At 37.6% G+C, this 18,043-nt stretch overlaps 1 protein-coding gene across 16 annotated transcripts in view; it reads left to right on the forward strand.

Moving 5' to 3' along the window:
* The window catches only part of macrod2 (mono-ADP ribosylhydrolase 2), a 634,638-nt gene that overhangs the window by 357,705 nt on the left and 258,890 nt on the right, over positions 1-18,043 (forward strand). For 15 of the 16 annotated variants that reach the window (XM_048205395.1, XM_048205400.1, XM_048205403.1 and 12 more), the window contains exon 6: positions 9,047-9,088. The exons of the other annotated variant lie outside the window; for it this stretch is intronic. In XM_048205395.1, the coding sequence (XP_048061352.1) occupies positions 9,047-9,088 (42 nt within the window). The remainder of the gene's footprint in view (positions 1-9,046; positions 9,089-18,043) is intronic. 16 annotated transcript variants of the gene reach the window in all.

Here is an 18,043-nt window from a genome sequence, read left to right on the forward strand (position 1 = left end):
CTTTCCTTCAATGATTTTCTTTTAGTCCCAACATTTTACCAACAATGTGCAATAAGCAACCGCCTAGCAACCACATACAGTTCTGCTGATAAGTTTACATTCCCCTTGCAGAATATGCAAGATGTTAATATTAAAGGGTTAGTTCACCCAAACATGAAAGTTCTGTGATTAATTACTCACCCTCATGTCGTTCCACACCCGGAAGACCTTCCTTCATCTTCAGAACACAAATTAAGATATTTTTTTTATGAAATCTGAGAGCTTTCTGGCCTCCGATAGACTGCCATGTTATTACCACTTTCAAGGCCCAGAAAGGTAGTAAAGACATTGTAAAATAGTCCATGTGACTACAGTGGTTCAACCTTAATGTTATGAAGTGATGAGAATACTTTTTGTTACATAAAAACCAAACAAAAAATAACAACTTTATTCCACAATCTTTTCTCTTCCATGTGAGTCTCCTACGCTGTTGACGTAGTAAACACAATGCAGCGCTTCCAGGTTCTACGTCAGAACACCGGCTCAGTATTGGCCGACGCTGTTCATGTGAGCAGCACGACGCATGAGTGTGTTGCTGATGCAGGAGTTGGCCAAAATAGTCACATTGACTATTTTAGCAATGTCTTTAACTATTTCAATGTCTTTACTACCTTTCTGGGCCATGAAAGTGGTAATAATATGGCAGTCTATCAAAGGTCAGAAAGCTCTCGGATTTCATCAAAAATACCTTAATTTGTGTGCTGAAGATGAACGAAGGTCTTACAGGTGTGCAACAATATTGAGTAATTTGTACAAAAAACTATTTAGTTGAATGAACAAAAGAATTCAAGTAAAGCTGACAAAATTTCTTTAAATACAATAAATACAAATCATTTGAATGTCACTGTTACATAATATATTTATATGTGCAGTTTACTTAATAATGTTATGTTGATTACGTAAGGTGAACACATTTTTTTTTTTTTTGAATAATCATTTAAATAAAAAGGATACAACATATCAGAATGCAGCCCCTCACCCTAAAATGCACTCAAAAAATAACTAATTGAACAAACTCAATTGAATTGAGAGCAGGAATTTCATCCTATAAACATGCATATATGAGCGCTCACAGCCTAAACACAGGCAACACTCTTCTGCATGATGGTAACCACAAAATTCAAAAACATTACAGAAACTACTCTAAATGTCCAACATAACTGAACATTAAACACTAACATAAACTAACAACATCTTTCCCTTTACTGAAAAACATATAAAATAACACTTTAATCCCTAAATTTACTCTCCTAATGCAGTCCCTTGCAAAGCATGCTGGGAACTACGGATCCACTGCACAGTTAGTTATGTCAACAATAATGTGTGCGTTTCACACAGCAATGTTAAGTTTACTGAACAAACACTTATTAAGTAAAGCTGACAATACTCAATTTTAGTAGAAACAACACAGTTAAATTACGTTCATGTAGTTACATGAGTTTTTTAAGTAATGTGAACAAGGGTGGTTTGAGTGAAACTAACAACAGTGAAAGTTCATTTGAAGAGTTTGGTTCCAAAACGCGATAAACGCCATTTTCAAAAAATTGTGTTTCCGCCAAAATCAGTATTGTATCTGGTCGGTATTGAAAAGTCATTTATTAATTTTGCGCAAAATGCGATATCCGTCGTGTTATTCTGTCATGTTTTCTCCCTTTCTTCCCAAAACGCGACAAACGCCAGTCTCCTTTTTCTGCAGAACGTGATATATCCGCTCTCAACCAATCACAGCGCACCATTCCACGCACTGTAAACATTAAAGGCTTTTTTAAAAGCCGTTTTTAATACAAATGTACTCGGAAAAAAGTGTGTTTATTTAACCGTGCGGTGGCGCCAGATACTCTTTAATCGGTAATGACAAATAATTCATAACATTAACATTACATTAACATGACCAGTTTGGGAGCAACGGTTGAATGTATTTTTAGTAAAATGCCTGAATATAAAATAAATATTGGCACAGTTTAGACTCTGTCATATATGTGAATCAACTTACTTTGTTGTGTATTTTCAATTTGAAAAATAACTTTTATATTGACGAATTAATTGCATTTTGAAAAAAAAAAAAAAAGTGTCATGGATTTATTGCATTTTGGGAAAAAAAAGAATACGTTTTTATAATAAACTTTTTAAAATCAAAATGTAGATTTGAATTTTTAATGTTTTTATATCCAAAATATGCTATCTGAAAGTGTGAAACAGAAAATAGGGGTTTTCATCTTGCCACTTTCTTGGTAAAGAAAACACCATTTTACTCAAAATAATCAAAATGGAGTTATTGCGTTCTGGAACCAAACTCTTCATTTTTTTGAGTGTATGTTTTTATTTAGTACTGTCCTGAATAAGCTGTTTTACATAACATATGTTGACATATAGTCCACAGAACTGTAGCAGAAATCTTTGGCAACCACCTTCAATGCTTTAGCAACCACATATTAACACTCAGAACACCTTGGTAAACACACTCAACATTGGAGCAAGCTAAAATGCTCAGAACGCCTCAGCAACGAGCAGTCAGCCACTCTCTTATTTCAAACATTAGTCCATATTTGATGTCATAAAGTGGAAATGTCTTATTTGAAAGTTCGTAGTCTAATATGAAACTTTGAAATGAGACTGTTGTTGTGTATGCACAGCGGTCCGGGTGACCCTCTGCCCACTGGAGGATCCATTTGCGTTAGCGATTAATTGGGGAGAATCTGGATGAGGAGGAGGTTGGGGTGGAAGGGGGGCAAGAGCGTAATTACAGGGCTGCGAAAGTGTCAGAAGCTGCATTAGGCCACATCAAGCTCCTGTCTCCCCTATGAAAAATTAAATATGAATATATGCAAATAAGCCCCGCTTTGAGCTCTTAGGAAGGCTTCCTAGGGCACGCCGCTAACAGACTTGTTATGATTCAAAGCAGGTCCATTGTTATGTATATTCATATCACCGTGCTTTAAGACTCATGGAGACAATGAGGCAGAAAGACCTCTTTGCACTTTGACTTGAGTGTGATTATGATTAATATTTGACTATGCTTCCTCAACAGAATTGATCTAATTAATTCTGTTGGCACGATTGACGCCGAGCTACACATGTATGCTGAGAGACGAGAGAGTTTTCAGGTGAAGCTTTTGAAGACGCCCCAAAGTTTACCCAGAGAAGTGTCACAACTTTGAGAGACAAATTACCCGTGTTCAGTCTCTTCTTTAATTGCTGCACTGTTTCTATTTGCACGGTGACCCTTGCATGCTGAATGCTGTCTGTGAAGCTGATGAAACACTTTTTTTCCCCCCAGTACCAACCCTTTTAAAGATGAAGCATTAAGGACAGATGGGTGGCATTGTGTGAGTGGAGTTCTGGAGCTTCACACATTCTGGGTGTTGATGTTGTCAGGTTGCAGTGACACACTTTTGTGAAATGTTGGCCCATCCTCCCAGTCAGATAGACAGTTGGTTGCTTGCTTGTGGCCGCTCAACAGAATACTGCTACTAGTCCTCTTTGGCCTAAAAGCATTGCAATTGCTAAGAACTTGAAGGTTAGTTCACCCAAATATGAAAATTCTGTCATTAATTACTCACTCTCATGTCGTTCTACACCCAAGACCTTCGTTCATCTTCGGAACGCAAATTAAGATATTTTTCATAAAATCCGTTGGCTCAGTGAGGCCTCCATTGACAGCAAGATAATTAACACTTTCAATGCCCAGAAAGCTACTAAAGGCATATTTAAAACAGTTCATGTGACTACAGTGGTTCAACCTTAATGTTATTAAGCAACGACAATACTTTTTGTGCACCAAAAAAAAAACAAAATAACGACTTTGTTCAACAATATCTAGTGATGGGTGATTTCAAAACACTGCTTCATGAAGCTTCGAAGCTTTATATGTTAAAATAATGTATTATCTAGTGTATTTATTAATAGTAAATTTTCACACTCACACAACATGCTTTTTTTTGTTGTTTGTTTTTTTTACCCAAACGATATTACAACCAGAGCTGGAAATCAGGTGTAACACGGTGGGACGGAGTCCATTCCAGTTCAAATTGGTTAGAAATTTTAGGGAAATTAAAGAGAATTCTATCTTTTTATTCTCTCAATAGCCTATGAAAGCAATACATATTCAGCACAAAAACAGTGTGACTAGAGTCCCCCCAGTGAATCTCAGCCATTTCAAGCCCATATATATAATACACACACACAAAAGACAACAATATTGTTGGAGTGTCTGGACATGACAAATTAAAGTTTCTCACTCAAACTGAAATTTGCCACTTTTTACCTTTTCATTCAGCTCTTTGTAAAAAAAAAAAGAAAAAAAAAAACCTTTAGAGGATTTATGAGGAATAATGTGTGTTGTGTAGCTGTAGAGTTTTGGAATATAACCTTGAGCTGCAGTTTCCTCGACAGTAGTAAATATAACCACTTAAAGGGCCTTACAATATGGGGTTTTGCTTCCTTCATATGTCCTCTCTTTTCATTCTCCTTTCTTCATAGGGCCTTTCTCTGAATGCAGCACACAGTACATCTTTTTGGTTGTAAAAATCTTTACAGTTGCTTTGGTGATTTAACCTTGTAACATAAAAGTGTTCAGGAAAAGAAAATTCTTAGGAATCATTAACTTCCAAGGTCAGCAATGACAGACATATTCAGTATTCCTTCCTTTCCTGGCTTTTTTTCACTCTCAAGCAAACTGAATCGAGAACCCCTTTTTTTCAAGAACTAAGCTCCACTTGAATCCAGTTTATTCATTTCAGTGTAATTATTTGGGTGAAGAAAAACTACTACAAGTTATTGCTGCCTGTGGCATTGTAAGCATGCGCTGAATGCGGTATATGAACATCTCCGGTCAATTGTGTCTTCTGTACTGCTTCTCTCCGTGCGTCCTTGACATGAGCCTTTGACTGTCTCGCGCCTGCACACTTGATTCTATTAGTACCGAATTATCTCTCCGTAGCAGATGACTTGTTAATGAACGGCAAAGATTCTACGCGTCCTCTGTGAATTGCGCTCAATACCGGATCTGAGCCGTTTGCCCTTCTGAATGGCCTTTCTAACTACTGTGAGGCTGTTTTTGTTGCACAGACTCTTTCGGTGTCTCGTTGCTCTTGTGGTACTATTGTGAAACTGTCTGAGTGAGTCACTCATAGCTGTAAGACCGGATGTTTGCGTATATGAATTGGGAAAATGATACGAGATGTTCTCCCTCAGCTTTGGGCCTTGGCCCCTCGAGTTTGTGTCTTTCGCTTCAGATGATGTCTCTTATCTTTTCTCTTTCTTTCTTGCAGTCTCTCTCTCTCAGTTCGAGGGCATATGACATGCCTTACCTTCAGCACCTTTCTTCTCCAAGACACTGAGTTCTGCTGGATCTCCAGCGTTCCTCATCTCTCCTCCTTTACTACCGCACTCCTGCTTCACACTAATAGATTTAGCTGCCAGGCATCAAATCACCCAGTTCTGTCCCTCACCGCTCAATTATTTAGATGCCGCTTCTTATGCAAATGATGTGCTATATAGGATATCCTTATTCCTTTTCTCCCTCTCTCTCTCTCTCCAGGCTGTTATATGTGCTTACACACCAGACATCCTCCAGCCTGGTTGGATTTGACACATGGCGTGTTGGGGGGATGAAGCACGCTGCCTCTTCACGATCCCTCATCTCCCTGTATGTGCGGCTCCATCAAACCCAGACTATTAGAGTCTGATCCAGCCAGCTCTCCGTTTACAAGCTCTAAAACTCTCCAGTGGTTTCCTAGCAACAGCTGAAAGCCGTGTTCCCGTTTTCACTGTAGCCCTCTGTTGCCTAGCTACGCAAGCTTAGACACAACCGCACGTTTGATTGCCGTTCAGACTCGTGATGGTTGATTTCAGGCACTAGACCGTACTCATGAAGGTGTTTGTTTCAGATAGATGATGATAGCACATCTACAGTACATCCGTGTTCAGTTGTCAGCCGTTTTAGTTACAGGCATACTTGTCTCTTTATTTTCTGTGTACTCAACTGTTCAGAGTACAGATGCACCGATATTAAATGTCTTGCCAATATAGATGAGCTGATAATTAGTTTAATGGATGATGCTTTATTTTACAGTATCCTTGTTACATGTTACATGTAGTTACTATAGTAATAGCTACAAGTTATGCATAGTTGCATGCAGCTAACTCTAAACCAAACCCTAACCCTATAGTAAGTGCATGTAGTTAATTAATATTATTCAGTACTTAAATGTATAATTACACTGTAACAAAGACACCTTAACCCCTTAACTGTCAGTTCCATTTTTGGGGAACAGACCCCAAATTGTTTTAAATTTTGAATATTTTGGAGCACAGACTCAAGTTTGGTCTCATTATAAAGGGGACACTTGACAGATTATTTTAGAAGTGGAAAAAAGAAAAGAAAATGAAAGTGACATTTTTGAATTTTATTTTAATTGAAGTTTTAGTTTAAGCAAATGTAAAAGTATAATTTCTTATAATTTATATAAAATATATATTTTACAAAACTGTTTTACTCTAAAACTGCAAGAAAATCAAATCTAAAATCAAGTTGTGTTTCAAATTTTAGGTTGATATGTCAAAAATTAAGCTTTCAGTAAGATTTTGTTTGGCCGCAGTACCAAACTTTTCCACTAGATACCATCCAGGCTCCATTGGTAACCACATAAGGACTCTTCCATTTCCATATAGCCTAAGGTTTGAGTGACCTGATCCATGTATTTCCATAATAATCATAACTTTTATGAAACTGACATCCTATTCAGAAGTAGTATGGTCAGAATGGCAGTATTTGGTTTGAATTCAACCTCTAACAAACACATGAAAGAACACGATTTTTCATTGCTATTTCAAAATAAATGTCTGAACATGCTAAATGAGTCAGATGCAAATAGGTAAAATGCAATAAAGTTCACATTTAATTGTATATTTTGGATGTTTTATTGAACTACTCTGAAATGAAAAGCCAAATAGCCTAACATCTCAAAATTGTGTAAAAAGTGTTTTCCCTTTAAAAGCTGAAAACATTTAAAATCAGTCATCTTAAATACTATAATATTAACATTCACTTTTCATTACAATATTGCTATTGCAATTATAACTAGAAGGTACATTTCCTGAAGAAAATGTGAATGGTGCTTGCAGTGGCAAAACTCAGCACTCTTGATTAGCATTAAGAAAAAAGCCAACCACCATGTCTGTACGATGTTCTGATGCAGAGATATAGGTCTTGCAAAACGGTTGCTAGGGTACTCCATTTGGTTGCTAGGAAGTGGCTTGGCAGCTACCAATGATGATACTCCAAAGGCTGCTGGCCAATGTAAGCCAACCCCCGTGTCTGTACGATGTTCTGATGCAGAGATATAGATCTTGCAAAACTGTTGCTAGGGTACTCTGTTTGGTTGCTAGGGAGTGGCTTGGCAGCTGCCAATGATGATACTCCAAAGGCTGCTTGCCAGTATGAATGATATAAACCAACCCCCATGTCTCTATGATATTTAGATTTGAAGATATGCCTCTATGCTTTGGGTTGCTAGGGCGTGGCTATGAAGTCTTGAAGGTGTTTCGTGATTGGCCGTTTGCTGCCCGGAGTCAAATGACCCCACCCTCATGTTTCTATCACACACAAATGATATTCATTTGATCTTTTTCAATGGAAGTCTATGGAACTTGTTGCTATGGTGCTCTATATGGTTGCTAGGGCGTGGCTTGATAGCTTCACAATGATCCTGAGAGACTGATTGGTTGCCTGTGTAAAATGAGCCCACCCCCTTGTCTCTATGACATTGTGATCCACAGTTATGTTCAATACAAAATCCCTACGTAATTTCCCATAGTAGGAAAAACACAGTACTTCCTGGTTCATGGGCACGGCTTCACCATAGTATGTCTATGGGGCAAATTTGGGCAGCTCTTGCGCCCCAGGGGTACAACTTACACCCCATTTTGAGATATGATCTGACAGAGCCTGCCAGCCTCGTCAAACGTGGTGACCCACATGTTTCTACGAAATTCTCGCTAGGAGCTATGACTCGTCAAAGTTTGTCACAATGTTAAGTCTATGGGATTTTTCGGCTACTTTTTCGCCCGCCGGACAAACATTGTACACCCAATCGCTTATAAAAGTCATAGCACACCATTCCCGAATAATCCGCATGATTTGATACCTCATTCGTGGGTCTATGACAAAAACTGCGGCACTAGTTACGCGCCGAAATTTTAGTGGAAGAAGAAGCAGAATAATAAGTATTTAGGAGAACAATAATGATGCTTTGCCTTTGGCAAGCACCATTAATTAACATCACTATACTGTACCATATGAAATATTAATATTAATTTTAAGATTGGCTAAAGATTATTTTAGCAGTGTTTATTGTTATTAAAAGTAGTTATTCAAATGAATAAATGTATAAATGTGTGTGTATATCTGTAATATCAGCCAAATATGGTACACAGGTATATTGCGCATCCCTTCAGAGAACAACCAAAGCACATCTGTATCAACAGTCGTTGAAGGTTAAACGTGTACGACTTACATCATATTCACAGGCTAGGCAACAATTCGAGGTCTCTTCTGGTCCATCATGAGCAGTGTGCCCATGAAACTCCCGTATTAACGTTGTATTTGACACCATGGGGTTAAAGCTTTGGCCAAGGGCAGAAGGAACGGGGCTGGAAAGATGAGCTCTAATTAACACTCATTCAAACAGCCCGTCCTCACTGTGATAACAGGAAGCCAGGCTGCTAACTCTGTTCCTCCACCCTCACCACCTGTCAGCGACCTCATTTCCTGCGCTGCCGGTTGGAAACTGTCTCCCGCCTGCCGTGACCACCAGCAGAACCCTGGATTAATAGAGAGATGATCTGTATTGCTTTTAGTCAGCTTAGAGGGTAAGGGGCTTGTTTTGTGGAGTGCTGTTTTAGTAATTGGTGGACGTTAACACATCTGAGGCTAGAATAGATGGAGAGGATCAGTAATTGAAGGATAGTGCTTCAACTAAACTCAAATCATGTTTTTTTTTTTTAGATGCTCAACATGAGGCCAGGGATGCCTTTTGCTTCATTGCAGGTGAAGAGCCCATTTTCTCATCTCACCACACAACATCTGAGCTTAAAGACATTTTGTAGGTTGACATGACCAGAGAAATTTTTTTAGGAGCTCAATGATAACTAAAGAACATTGTGCCCTAACACATTACCACAGCTATTGTTAAAGAGGACATAGAGATAATCTGACTCATGATGTTGCCACGTAACTTTTTAGTACTAAGAGGGACCAAATATGGCCCCCTTAATATCTGCTATTTAAATGGGTTTTCAGTAATCAAATAGCACTTGACCACTAAAAAAGCCAGTGTAACTGCTCCCAAGATGCACTGTGATTATGGAAACCCCATTAGAGGTGGTCAGGGACCAGCAGCTTTGAAGACATTGTCCAAGTGTAAGTACAATCAGATCACTATCTGATGATATTGGAGATAAAATATTTCATTAATATTACAATATTACATAACATCCTTGCATTTAGTAGATGCTTTTATCCAGATCAACTCACAAGAGAGGAACAAAAGCAATTCATCAATTAGCCAAAAATATTCATAATGGCAGGTTTATTTGAGAACTACATTAGGAAGCAAGTGTGTGTGTGTGTTAGTGCGTAAATGTGTTGGCTTAAGGGTGTTGTAATATTTTTATACCTAAGGTTTTTTTTTTTGTTTTTTTTTCCCCACATTGCTTTGGCAAAGTATCTGTCAAATGAACTAAAATTGAAAGGTGCTATATCATAAAAGAAGTATATAGTCTGTTGTGCTGCTTGTTTCAAATTGTAACGCACATTTTGCTGACGTGATCAGCTCGTGATTCACTATTTTCCGTGTCTTAGGCCACAGTTAATGCAGTGATCTCCATCTCTGTATGTGTTCTGCTTTTAACTTGCATTTAGAAGTGTTTTGGGTAACGGTTATGCATTATTTCCACATTAGTATAATTTCCACATTCAACGTTTTTGTGGACAGATGATTACAGTATTTCGGTAGATTTGTAATGAGACTCGTTTGTAAACCTGTTTTCACAGCAACTGCAGTTTTCTACCAAAATAAAAGATCAAGTGCAGTTTCTTGCAGTTTCTGAGCTCAAGGGCTTATCTGTAAGAAATTAGGATAATATAATATTTTAATTTCCTTTCTTTGGTGTAGTGTGTATATGTATGTATGTATGTATGTATATATATATATATATATATATATATATATATATGTGTATATATATATGTGTATATATATATATATATATATATATATATATATATATATTATTGTAAAACAAATGCACTGTAAAATAAAAAATATATATATATATATATATATATATATATATATATATATATATATATATATATATATATATATATATATATATATATTTTATATTTATTTTACAGTGCATTTGTTTTACAATATATTACTTCCTTATGGATGATAATAATAATAATAATAATATAAACGTATAATAGTATATGTATAGATACATATGAAAAACTGATATGACATACTGTTTTTTATTTATTTATTTATTTATTTATTTTTTTTTTATAATAAATTCTACTCAACATTTTGTAGTTTCAGGTTGTTGCAGGTCCCCTGCGTACCTGTATGGTATATAGTCAAGGCCTTTCTGGCATGGCAGAGTCTGTCCAAAACTTGTTTTTTTTTTGTCCCTCGAAATGCCAGTTCTCTTTCTCTCCATTTTGTAGACAAATTATTCTTCAAGTTACTTATGCATGACAGAGCTGAGGTGAATTCTAAGGAGGTCACCCGCACACACAAACTCCCCACAAACCAGGGTGCCGCGCTAGTGCTGCGCTCCGCTCCTCCGGAGAGCCTGGCACCAGAGCTCATTCAGGCAGCGGCGGGCGTCTGAGGCGGACCCCTCGCTGCAGAGCCCCACATAATGAAGCGCCCTGTCAAAGCCGTTCTGCTAGATGCGCAGAAAATCTCCATCCAAGTCGCAACATGGGAGAAGGCCGCCAGCCTCAAATTACTGTCCTCGCCAAGAACCAGCGGAGGGAGAAGTTTCTCTCTCTCTGTTAACCCACTCCGATGGGAAGTGGTGACTTGCTCTCTGCTCCACTGAGATAGAGTTAGCGGATTCAGGGCATGGAGCAGAATAGATTCAAAGTTTTTTAAAATGGTGGCAGATTTTAGCTTTTATTTTCTCTCCCTCAGGTAATTTTGCAGCCAGAGAAGATGATGAGGTAGACTCCGACGTATTCTTTATCAAAAAGTAGTTTGTTTTGAATAGTACAATAAGGAAGTAAACAAATTTTCCTCAGGAATGACAGTTAATTCTAATTTCTGCACCCTCAAAACATATTTAGCCTGGTATTAACTGTTAACAGGGTCATATCGACTGTTGCCTTCATAACTGTTCTCTGGGCTATTATACATTACTATACGGAGACTCATTCTCATATTAGACAAACAACATTAGCTCAGGTTTAGGAAGGTGTGAGCAGCGTCTGAGAAATGAAAACCCACAAGGTGAAGGAGCCATTTAAAGTTGGAAACTTTCACTTTGGAAATTCGATCTATGATTAGCCTGTACTTTCCTTGAATTACTTTAAATTTCCTGCTTGTACTCTAAAAAAGACTGATGATGTGCGGTAAATTCAATAAGGTTGTCTTATAATGGGGTACTTCTGCCTTCATTTTGGGCCTTCGTGTCTGAATCAAGGGTTTTTAGCAGGACACTTACAGAGATGTGACTACCTTCTATGTCTTTTAACATCTCAGGTGTTAAAATAACAGCAAGTTTTCAACATAAAGGCTGAGGTCATGTGTTCCTCAGATTTCAGAGATTTCTATCATAGCTATAGTGAACGGATTTAAGCCATCTAAAGAGGAGTATAGTGCCGGTGTTGTTGATTCACTGTTCTGACCTTCCAATCTTGAGTCATGACTTCAGTCATGCTACTGAACAGCGAAGTAAAATACAATTGTGTAACAACTACAGTGGCATAAATGTGACCATGTCTATAACTGTATTGTGAACTGTGCTTTTGAAAGATAACAGAACCCAAACACATCTAACTGTAGTGATAAGTTATAAGAGGGCCTTTGCTTGCTGTAAAATTAGGCATGAATTAAAGTTCATTTTTCACCATCCAGTGCACAGGGCCAAAGGATTTTACTGTATTTCACACAAAACATACATTTCAACAATCACTGCGTTGACGCATTTGCTTTAAAAAGCAAATACATTCTTAATATGTGCTCAAACTTTCTTTTGTAACTGACTACTTTGTACAGAATATAACACACAATGGCATAAAAGTATCTTCTTTTTTTTTTCTTTTTTTTTTAATGTTATAGTCTTCTGATTAAAATAAAAAAATCTAATTACATTTTAAGAGCAGTGTGATCATGGAGTGAACTGTAGTTCATTCTGTAAGCGTTTATACTAGACTCACTCGGAAAAAGCTACCAGCTTGATTCAAGGACGCGAGGAAGGGTTTGAGTGGACACTCATTAATCTTCGGCCCAATCTGAACCCTCCTCAAATTAATCTGAGGGGAAGCTGGAGTCATTTAACATATGGTATTTTAATTAATGAAGAAAACCAAGGCTGTGCAAACATATTGTGACACCAGTTCAATTTAAAGTCACTGCTACTTTTTTCCCTCTGTTATTGACTGGGTCAGATTTGTTTAGTGAATTAAAGTGATTTTGCATATCTAACAGTCTCTACTGTTATACAGAAGACACAATGTAACACATTATTGCTATATACTACCCACTGCATAAGATGGTGGTATGCTACTTCATCACATGACCTCATTACTTTGCATGTGAGAGACATTGATTGATCATCTTGGAAATGTTACATTATTAATTCTATTTTGTTTAAAATGTCTTCACTTTAACAAATTATTCTTTTTTTTTTTTTTTTTTCATACAGAGCATAAAGTAAAATTCCTTATCAGTATTTTTTGTCTTGTTTTTCCAGTAACATTACTCAAACATTAACAACAAGATATATTTACTTAAGAAGAAGTAAAAATGTGTAAGATGTGTTGTCAGATAATCTTTTATATTTCAGGCCAAATCAATGAAGTAAGATTTAATCCTAATAATAGTAAAAATAATTTAAAAATAATATAATAATGTAAATAAATAAATGTGGCCATTTTGTAAAGACACTCAATGCACAATGTCTTTTTTATTCGAACACATTTTTCTTGTCAGGTAAATGTGTTATTTTGTAAGGTTGTTTTGATATTTAAATATATTTACGGGTCAACAAGACTACTGAAGATACTACTGTATCTCACAAAGATGAGACTTTTAATATATCATACTATTTAATACAGCTAATGTTTCTTCATTGTGTGTTTAGAATATACGAGCTTGTGTGTGCAGACAAGAAAGAACGGAAAAGATGGATAGACACAGGGAATAGAGATTTTCGATGCTGCTAAACGCTCCGTCTGAGTGACAGCTCTGATGTATGCATTGTTTTCTGAGCTATTCATCATTTCATTTCATTTCCTGTGTGCACGGCTGCTTCGAGCCCCGGCCTAACTCACTGATGTCTATGTCGGATGCATCACCAGGACTCTGAACAAAAGACATTTTTTCTTTTAGTGCATTTTTTTTTTCCTTGGGATCACGTTTGTGTTGTAAAACATCGCAAACGCTGGAGGAATCTGTTGGACAAAAACCTCTGTCAGCTAACTTACAATTGTAAGACAATTTCAAAGTTTATTTCAGACCACTTATTTCATGCTTAACCCCCCATCAGTCCCCTCAGATCAGACGCAGAGCATTAGCAGAGTAGTGCTCAAGTACTCTATTAGTGCTGGTGTAATATGAATCAGACAGCGAGGCAGATCTAAAGGTCAGAGCTGAATCTGATGGCTGCTGGAGAAGCTCTTTAGACGCTCTGCTTAAGTGTAAATCATTCCTGTGAGTGCCGAGGGGGATGTGCTGGCAGAGTCCTCCTGCTCGCTGATGTCCGTGTGATGCTGGAAGACCCATAACCTCCAACTGTACACTCTTAGAGTCGTAGAGACTAAAACTTTTGCCTTCTGATATGATGTTCTGAGTGGGTTTTCCAGATTAACTGCATTTTATTCCTGTGATGGCCAAGCTGAATTTTCATCATCATTACTCATTACAGTCTTCAGTGTCGCATGATCCTTCAGAAATCATTCTAATATGCTGATTTGGGGAACATTTCTTCTTATTATTATTATTATCAGTGTTGGAAACAGTTGCTACTTAATATTTTGTGGAAACCATGATACAGTTTAGTTTCAGGTTAGTTTGATGAATAGAAATTTCAAAACTTTATTTGAAATAGAAAAACTTTTCTAACAGTTTAACAGTCTTCACTCTCACATTTGATCAATTTAATGCATCCTTGCTGAACAAAAGTATACATTTCTTAAAAAAAAAAAAAAAAAAAAAAAAAAATCTTATTAACCCTAAACTTTTGAAAAGTATTATATAATTGACAAACTGTGTGTGTGTATATATATATATATATATATATATATATATATATATATATATATACACACACACAGTTTGCGATGAGCAGTGCCTGGTTTTCTCCACACATACCGCTTAGAATTAAGGCCAAAAAGTTATATCTTGGTCTCATCAGACCAGAGAATCTTATTTCTCACCATCTTGGAGTCCTTCAGGTGTTTTTTAGCAAACTCCATGCGGGCTTTCATGTGTCTTTCACTGAGGAGAGGCTTCCTTCGGGCCACTCTGCCATAAAGCCCCGACTGGTGGAGGGCTGCAGTGATGGTTGACTTTCTACAACTTTCTTCAATCTCCCGACTGCATCTTTGGAGCTCAGTCACAGTGATCTTTGGGTTCTTCTTTACCTCTCTCACCAAGGCTCTTCTCCCTCGATAGCTCAGTTTGGCCGGACGGCCAGATCTAGGAAGGGTTCTGGTCATCCCAAACGTCTTCCATTTAAGGATTATGGAGGCCACTGTGCTCTTAGGAACCTTAAGTGCAGCAGAAATTTTTTTGTAACCTTGGCCAGATCTGTGCCTTGCCACAATTCTGTCTCTGAGCTCTTCAGGCAGTTCCTTTGACCTCATGATTCTCATTTGCTCTGACATGCACTGTGAGCTGTAAGGTCTTATATAGACAGGTGTGTGACTTTCCTAATCAAGTCCAATCAGTATAATCAAACACAGCTGGACTCAAATGAAGGTGTAGAACCATCTCAAGGATGATCAGAAGAAATGGACAGCACTTGAGTTAAATATATGAGTGTCACAGCAAAGGGTCTGAATACTTAGGACCATGTGATATTCCAGTTTTTCTCTTTTAATAAATCTGCAAAAATGTCAACAATTCTGTGTTTTTCTGTCAATATGGGGTGCTGTGTGTACATTTAATGAGGAAAAAAATGAACTTAAATTATTTTAGCAAATGGCTGCTATATAACAAAGGGTGAAAAATTTAAGGGGGTCTGAATATTTTCCTGTACCGACTGTATATATATTGCTTGCTATCAGCTTGCTGTCAGAGAATTCAAACCTACAATATTTAATTCAGTTGTACAATACCAACTTTCTTGAACAAATGCGTGTGAAAGGAACTCAAGTTCTCAAGCCGAAAGTTCTAAATTACACAGTTTAAGTGTTGAGACTCTTTTTAAAGACCACACGCACTGAGTTTCTTCTTGAGTTAAATAACCGCTGTCTCTCATTCTCTCTCTCTCTCACACACACTCACCAAATTATCCAATCAAGCCTACATATTTGTGCAGCAGTAAGGAATGAGGGAGAAGCATCTGGCTCCTATTTCCAAATTACTCTTCAAACAAGAGGCTGTTGTCACCCAGAGAGTTTTGGGAGAGCGGTCACTCCAGCAGGCTCTTCTTCACTCATGAATGTCGTTTAAAACCCCAGACCTTTCGCTTATGAGCATCATCCCGCCCCATGCCACCATCTGTGTTTGTTTAACCTGGGAAAATGGCTGAAGTCAGCATCCGTTGCCAAGATCTTTCACATGTGCCAAACCACCATATGTTATTTCACGCTATTAATATTGGTCAGTGGAAAGATAGAGCTGCCAGTGATGATCTGCTGTTTGCTTTGCTTATCTGATGCGTGCAAGCTCTGCAGCTGTAATGGAGACAGGCCTCAGGCCACGACTTGTGATGGCTTTTTCTGATTAGATCTTATCTGTAGTTCATTGAAGTCTGGTTGTGTCTGTTACCCATTTTAGACCTTTCAGGAAAAACTTACCAAATAAAACTTCACAGCACATTAACCAGAAAAAAAACAAACATTTTTTAGAGAACATATCAGCCACATGGATTGTGTTTATCTTCCATTTATCTTCCGCCATGGATTCAAATCTCAATTTTACAGTTTAACAGAAGAGCCCAAGCCTCCGTCACTAATTCAAAAATGTCACCTAAGAACTAGCATTTATTCTTCAAGGATACTAAGACAAAGATACTGTATCACTTTCCTCAGTGAATGTTCAAACTGATTTTTGTTATGAATATAAGATTGGCCTGAAGAATAGATGAAGGTAATACACTCACTTAGTCGATCTCTCTACAAATTACAATAAGCATCAATGAAGCAAATCAGCATTCCTTCATTGCTAGTTCTAAAGTGATGTTTTCGAATTTGGCCATGTGTCCACCAAAGCATTTTTTTCCAGTGGCTAGCGTACTTTTCCAATTGTTTTCAATCGGAGTGTTGCGTTTTTTAAATGCCAGCAGTGTAATGAGGCGCTGAGTGTCTTTTTTATGTTTAAGGGCTGAGCACTTGGTGTTTTTACCGGTCGCCTCAAGTTGGAGAATGTTCAACTTTGAGTAAAACGCTGTCACTTTTTAGCCAGCCATCCAAGGGAGGAGCCCCAGTGGAGGAGGGGCGGGACAAATACAACACCGACTAAATGTCACAAAATTATTGCTGTACAGTGACATCAGCAAGCAGAGAATGGAACAAAATTGATGAGAAATTTCTATTGCTGGTCTCCGAACATATATAGCAAGTACTCTACATTGTGTTGCCAATTTTAATCTGAAACAAATTATCTGCGGAATCAGTTACATGTAACAGAAAAAAAAGAAAAAAAAAATGCTGCCAAAGCACTCTCAAGCGCTCACAAATAGGCATTTTCAGATGACTAAAAACACTTTGGTGGACACACGGCCTTAGTAATGGAGGCTTGGGCTCATCTGTTAAACCGTCAACTTGAGATTTGAATCCATGGTGGAAGGAAATAGTTCCACATGCAAGAGGGATTTTTTAAAATGCCATTGTTGTTCCTTATTTATTTACACACTTGTACCACTTGAACTGTTGTATAAATGCAATATCACACTCGTAGGCATGCGGTATGGCTCTATATCAGCATGGCTGTGATTATCTATGGGCGAATCACGGCCATGCTGATAAAGAGCCATTTCGCACTCCTACTCATGTGATAGTGCTTAAATTGTCTTTTTAGTCTGTCTCCTTTTAACAGCTTACTTTTTAGAGCATGAAATAAAATTGTTGTGTTCACAGTTGAGGTACAGCTGCTCTGAGCATGCGCATTGTGAGCTGTTTTATTTTATTTTATTTCATTTTTTATGAATATATTTTATTATAGTTACGATATATCTTCTACAAATATTAACCTAATTTGTGGAGATCCACTCATGTGAATGACAGCATTGAATGGGCCTCTCAGGGAGGTGTGGCACAACCTCCATTTATTTGGATGTTGCCCACTCCTGTCACTATGAACACTGATTGATGGGTGATTCTTCAGGACTCACTGCTGATTGGCTGATGTAGGACCGTAGAGTTGAGATGGGGTCGACTGACTGGACAGACCATCATTTCAACACTGAGTTGTTGCTGGCTCAGCCTCTTGAGACGCAAAGTGCATGAATATTCTCTTTGTTATTAGTGACAGCTTCATCAAACACATCATTACATTTTCTCTTGAAGCATGAATTTTTTTAAGAGTCTTTGCTGCTTGTTAAAAAC

The sequence above is a fragment of the Megalobrama amblycephala genome, linkage group LG10 (assembly GCF_018812025.1).
Source record: "Megalobrama amblycephala isolate DHTTF-2021 linkage group LG10, ASM1881202v1, whole genome shotgun sequence".
NCBI lineage: Eukaryota > Metazoa > Chordata > Actinopteri > Cypriniformes > Xenocyprididae > Megalobrama > Megalobrama amblycephala.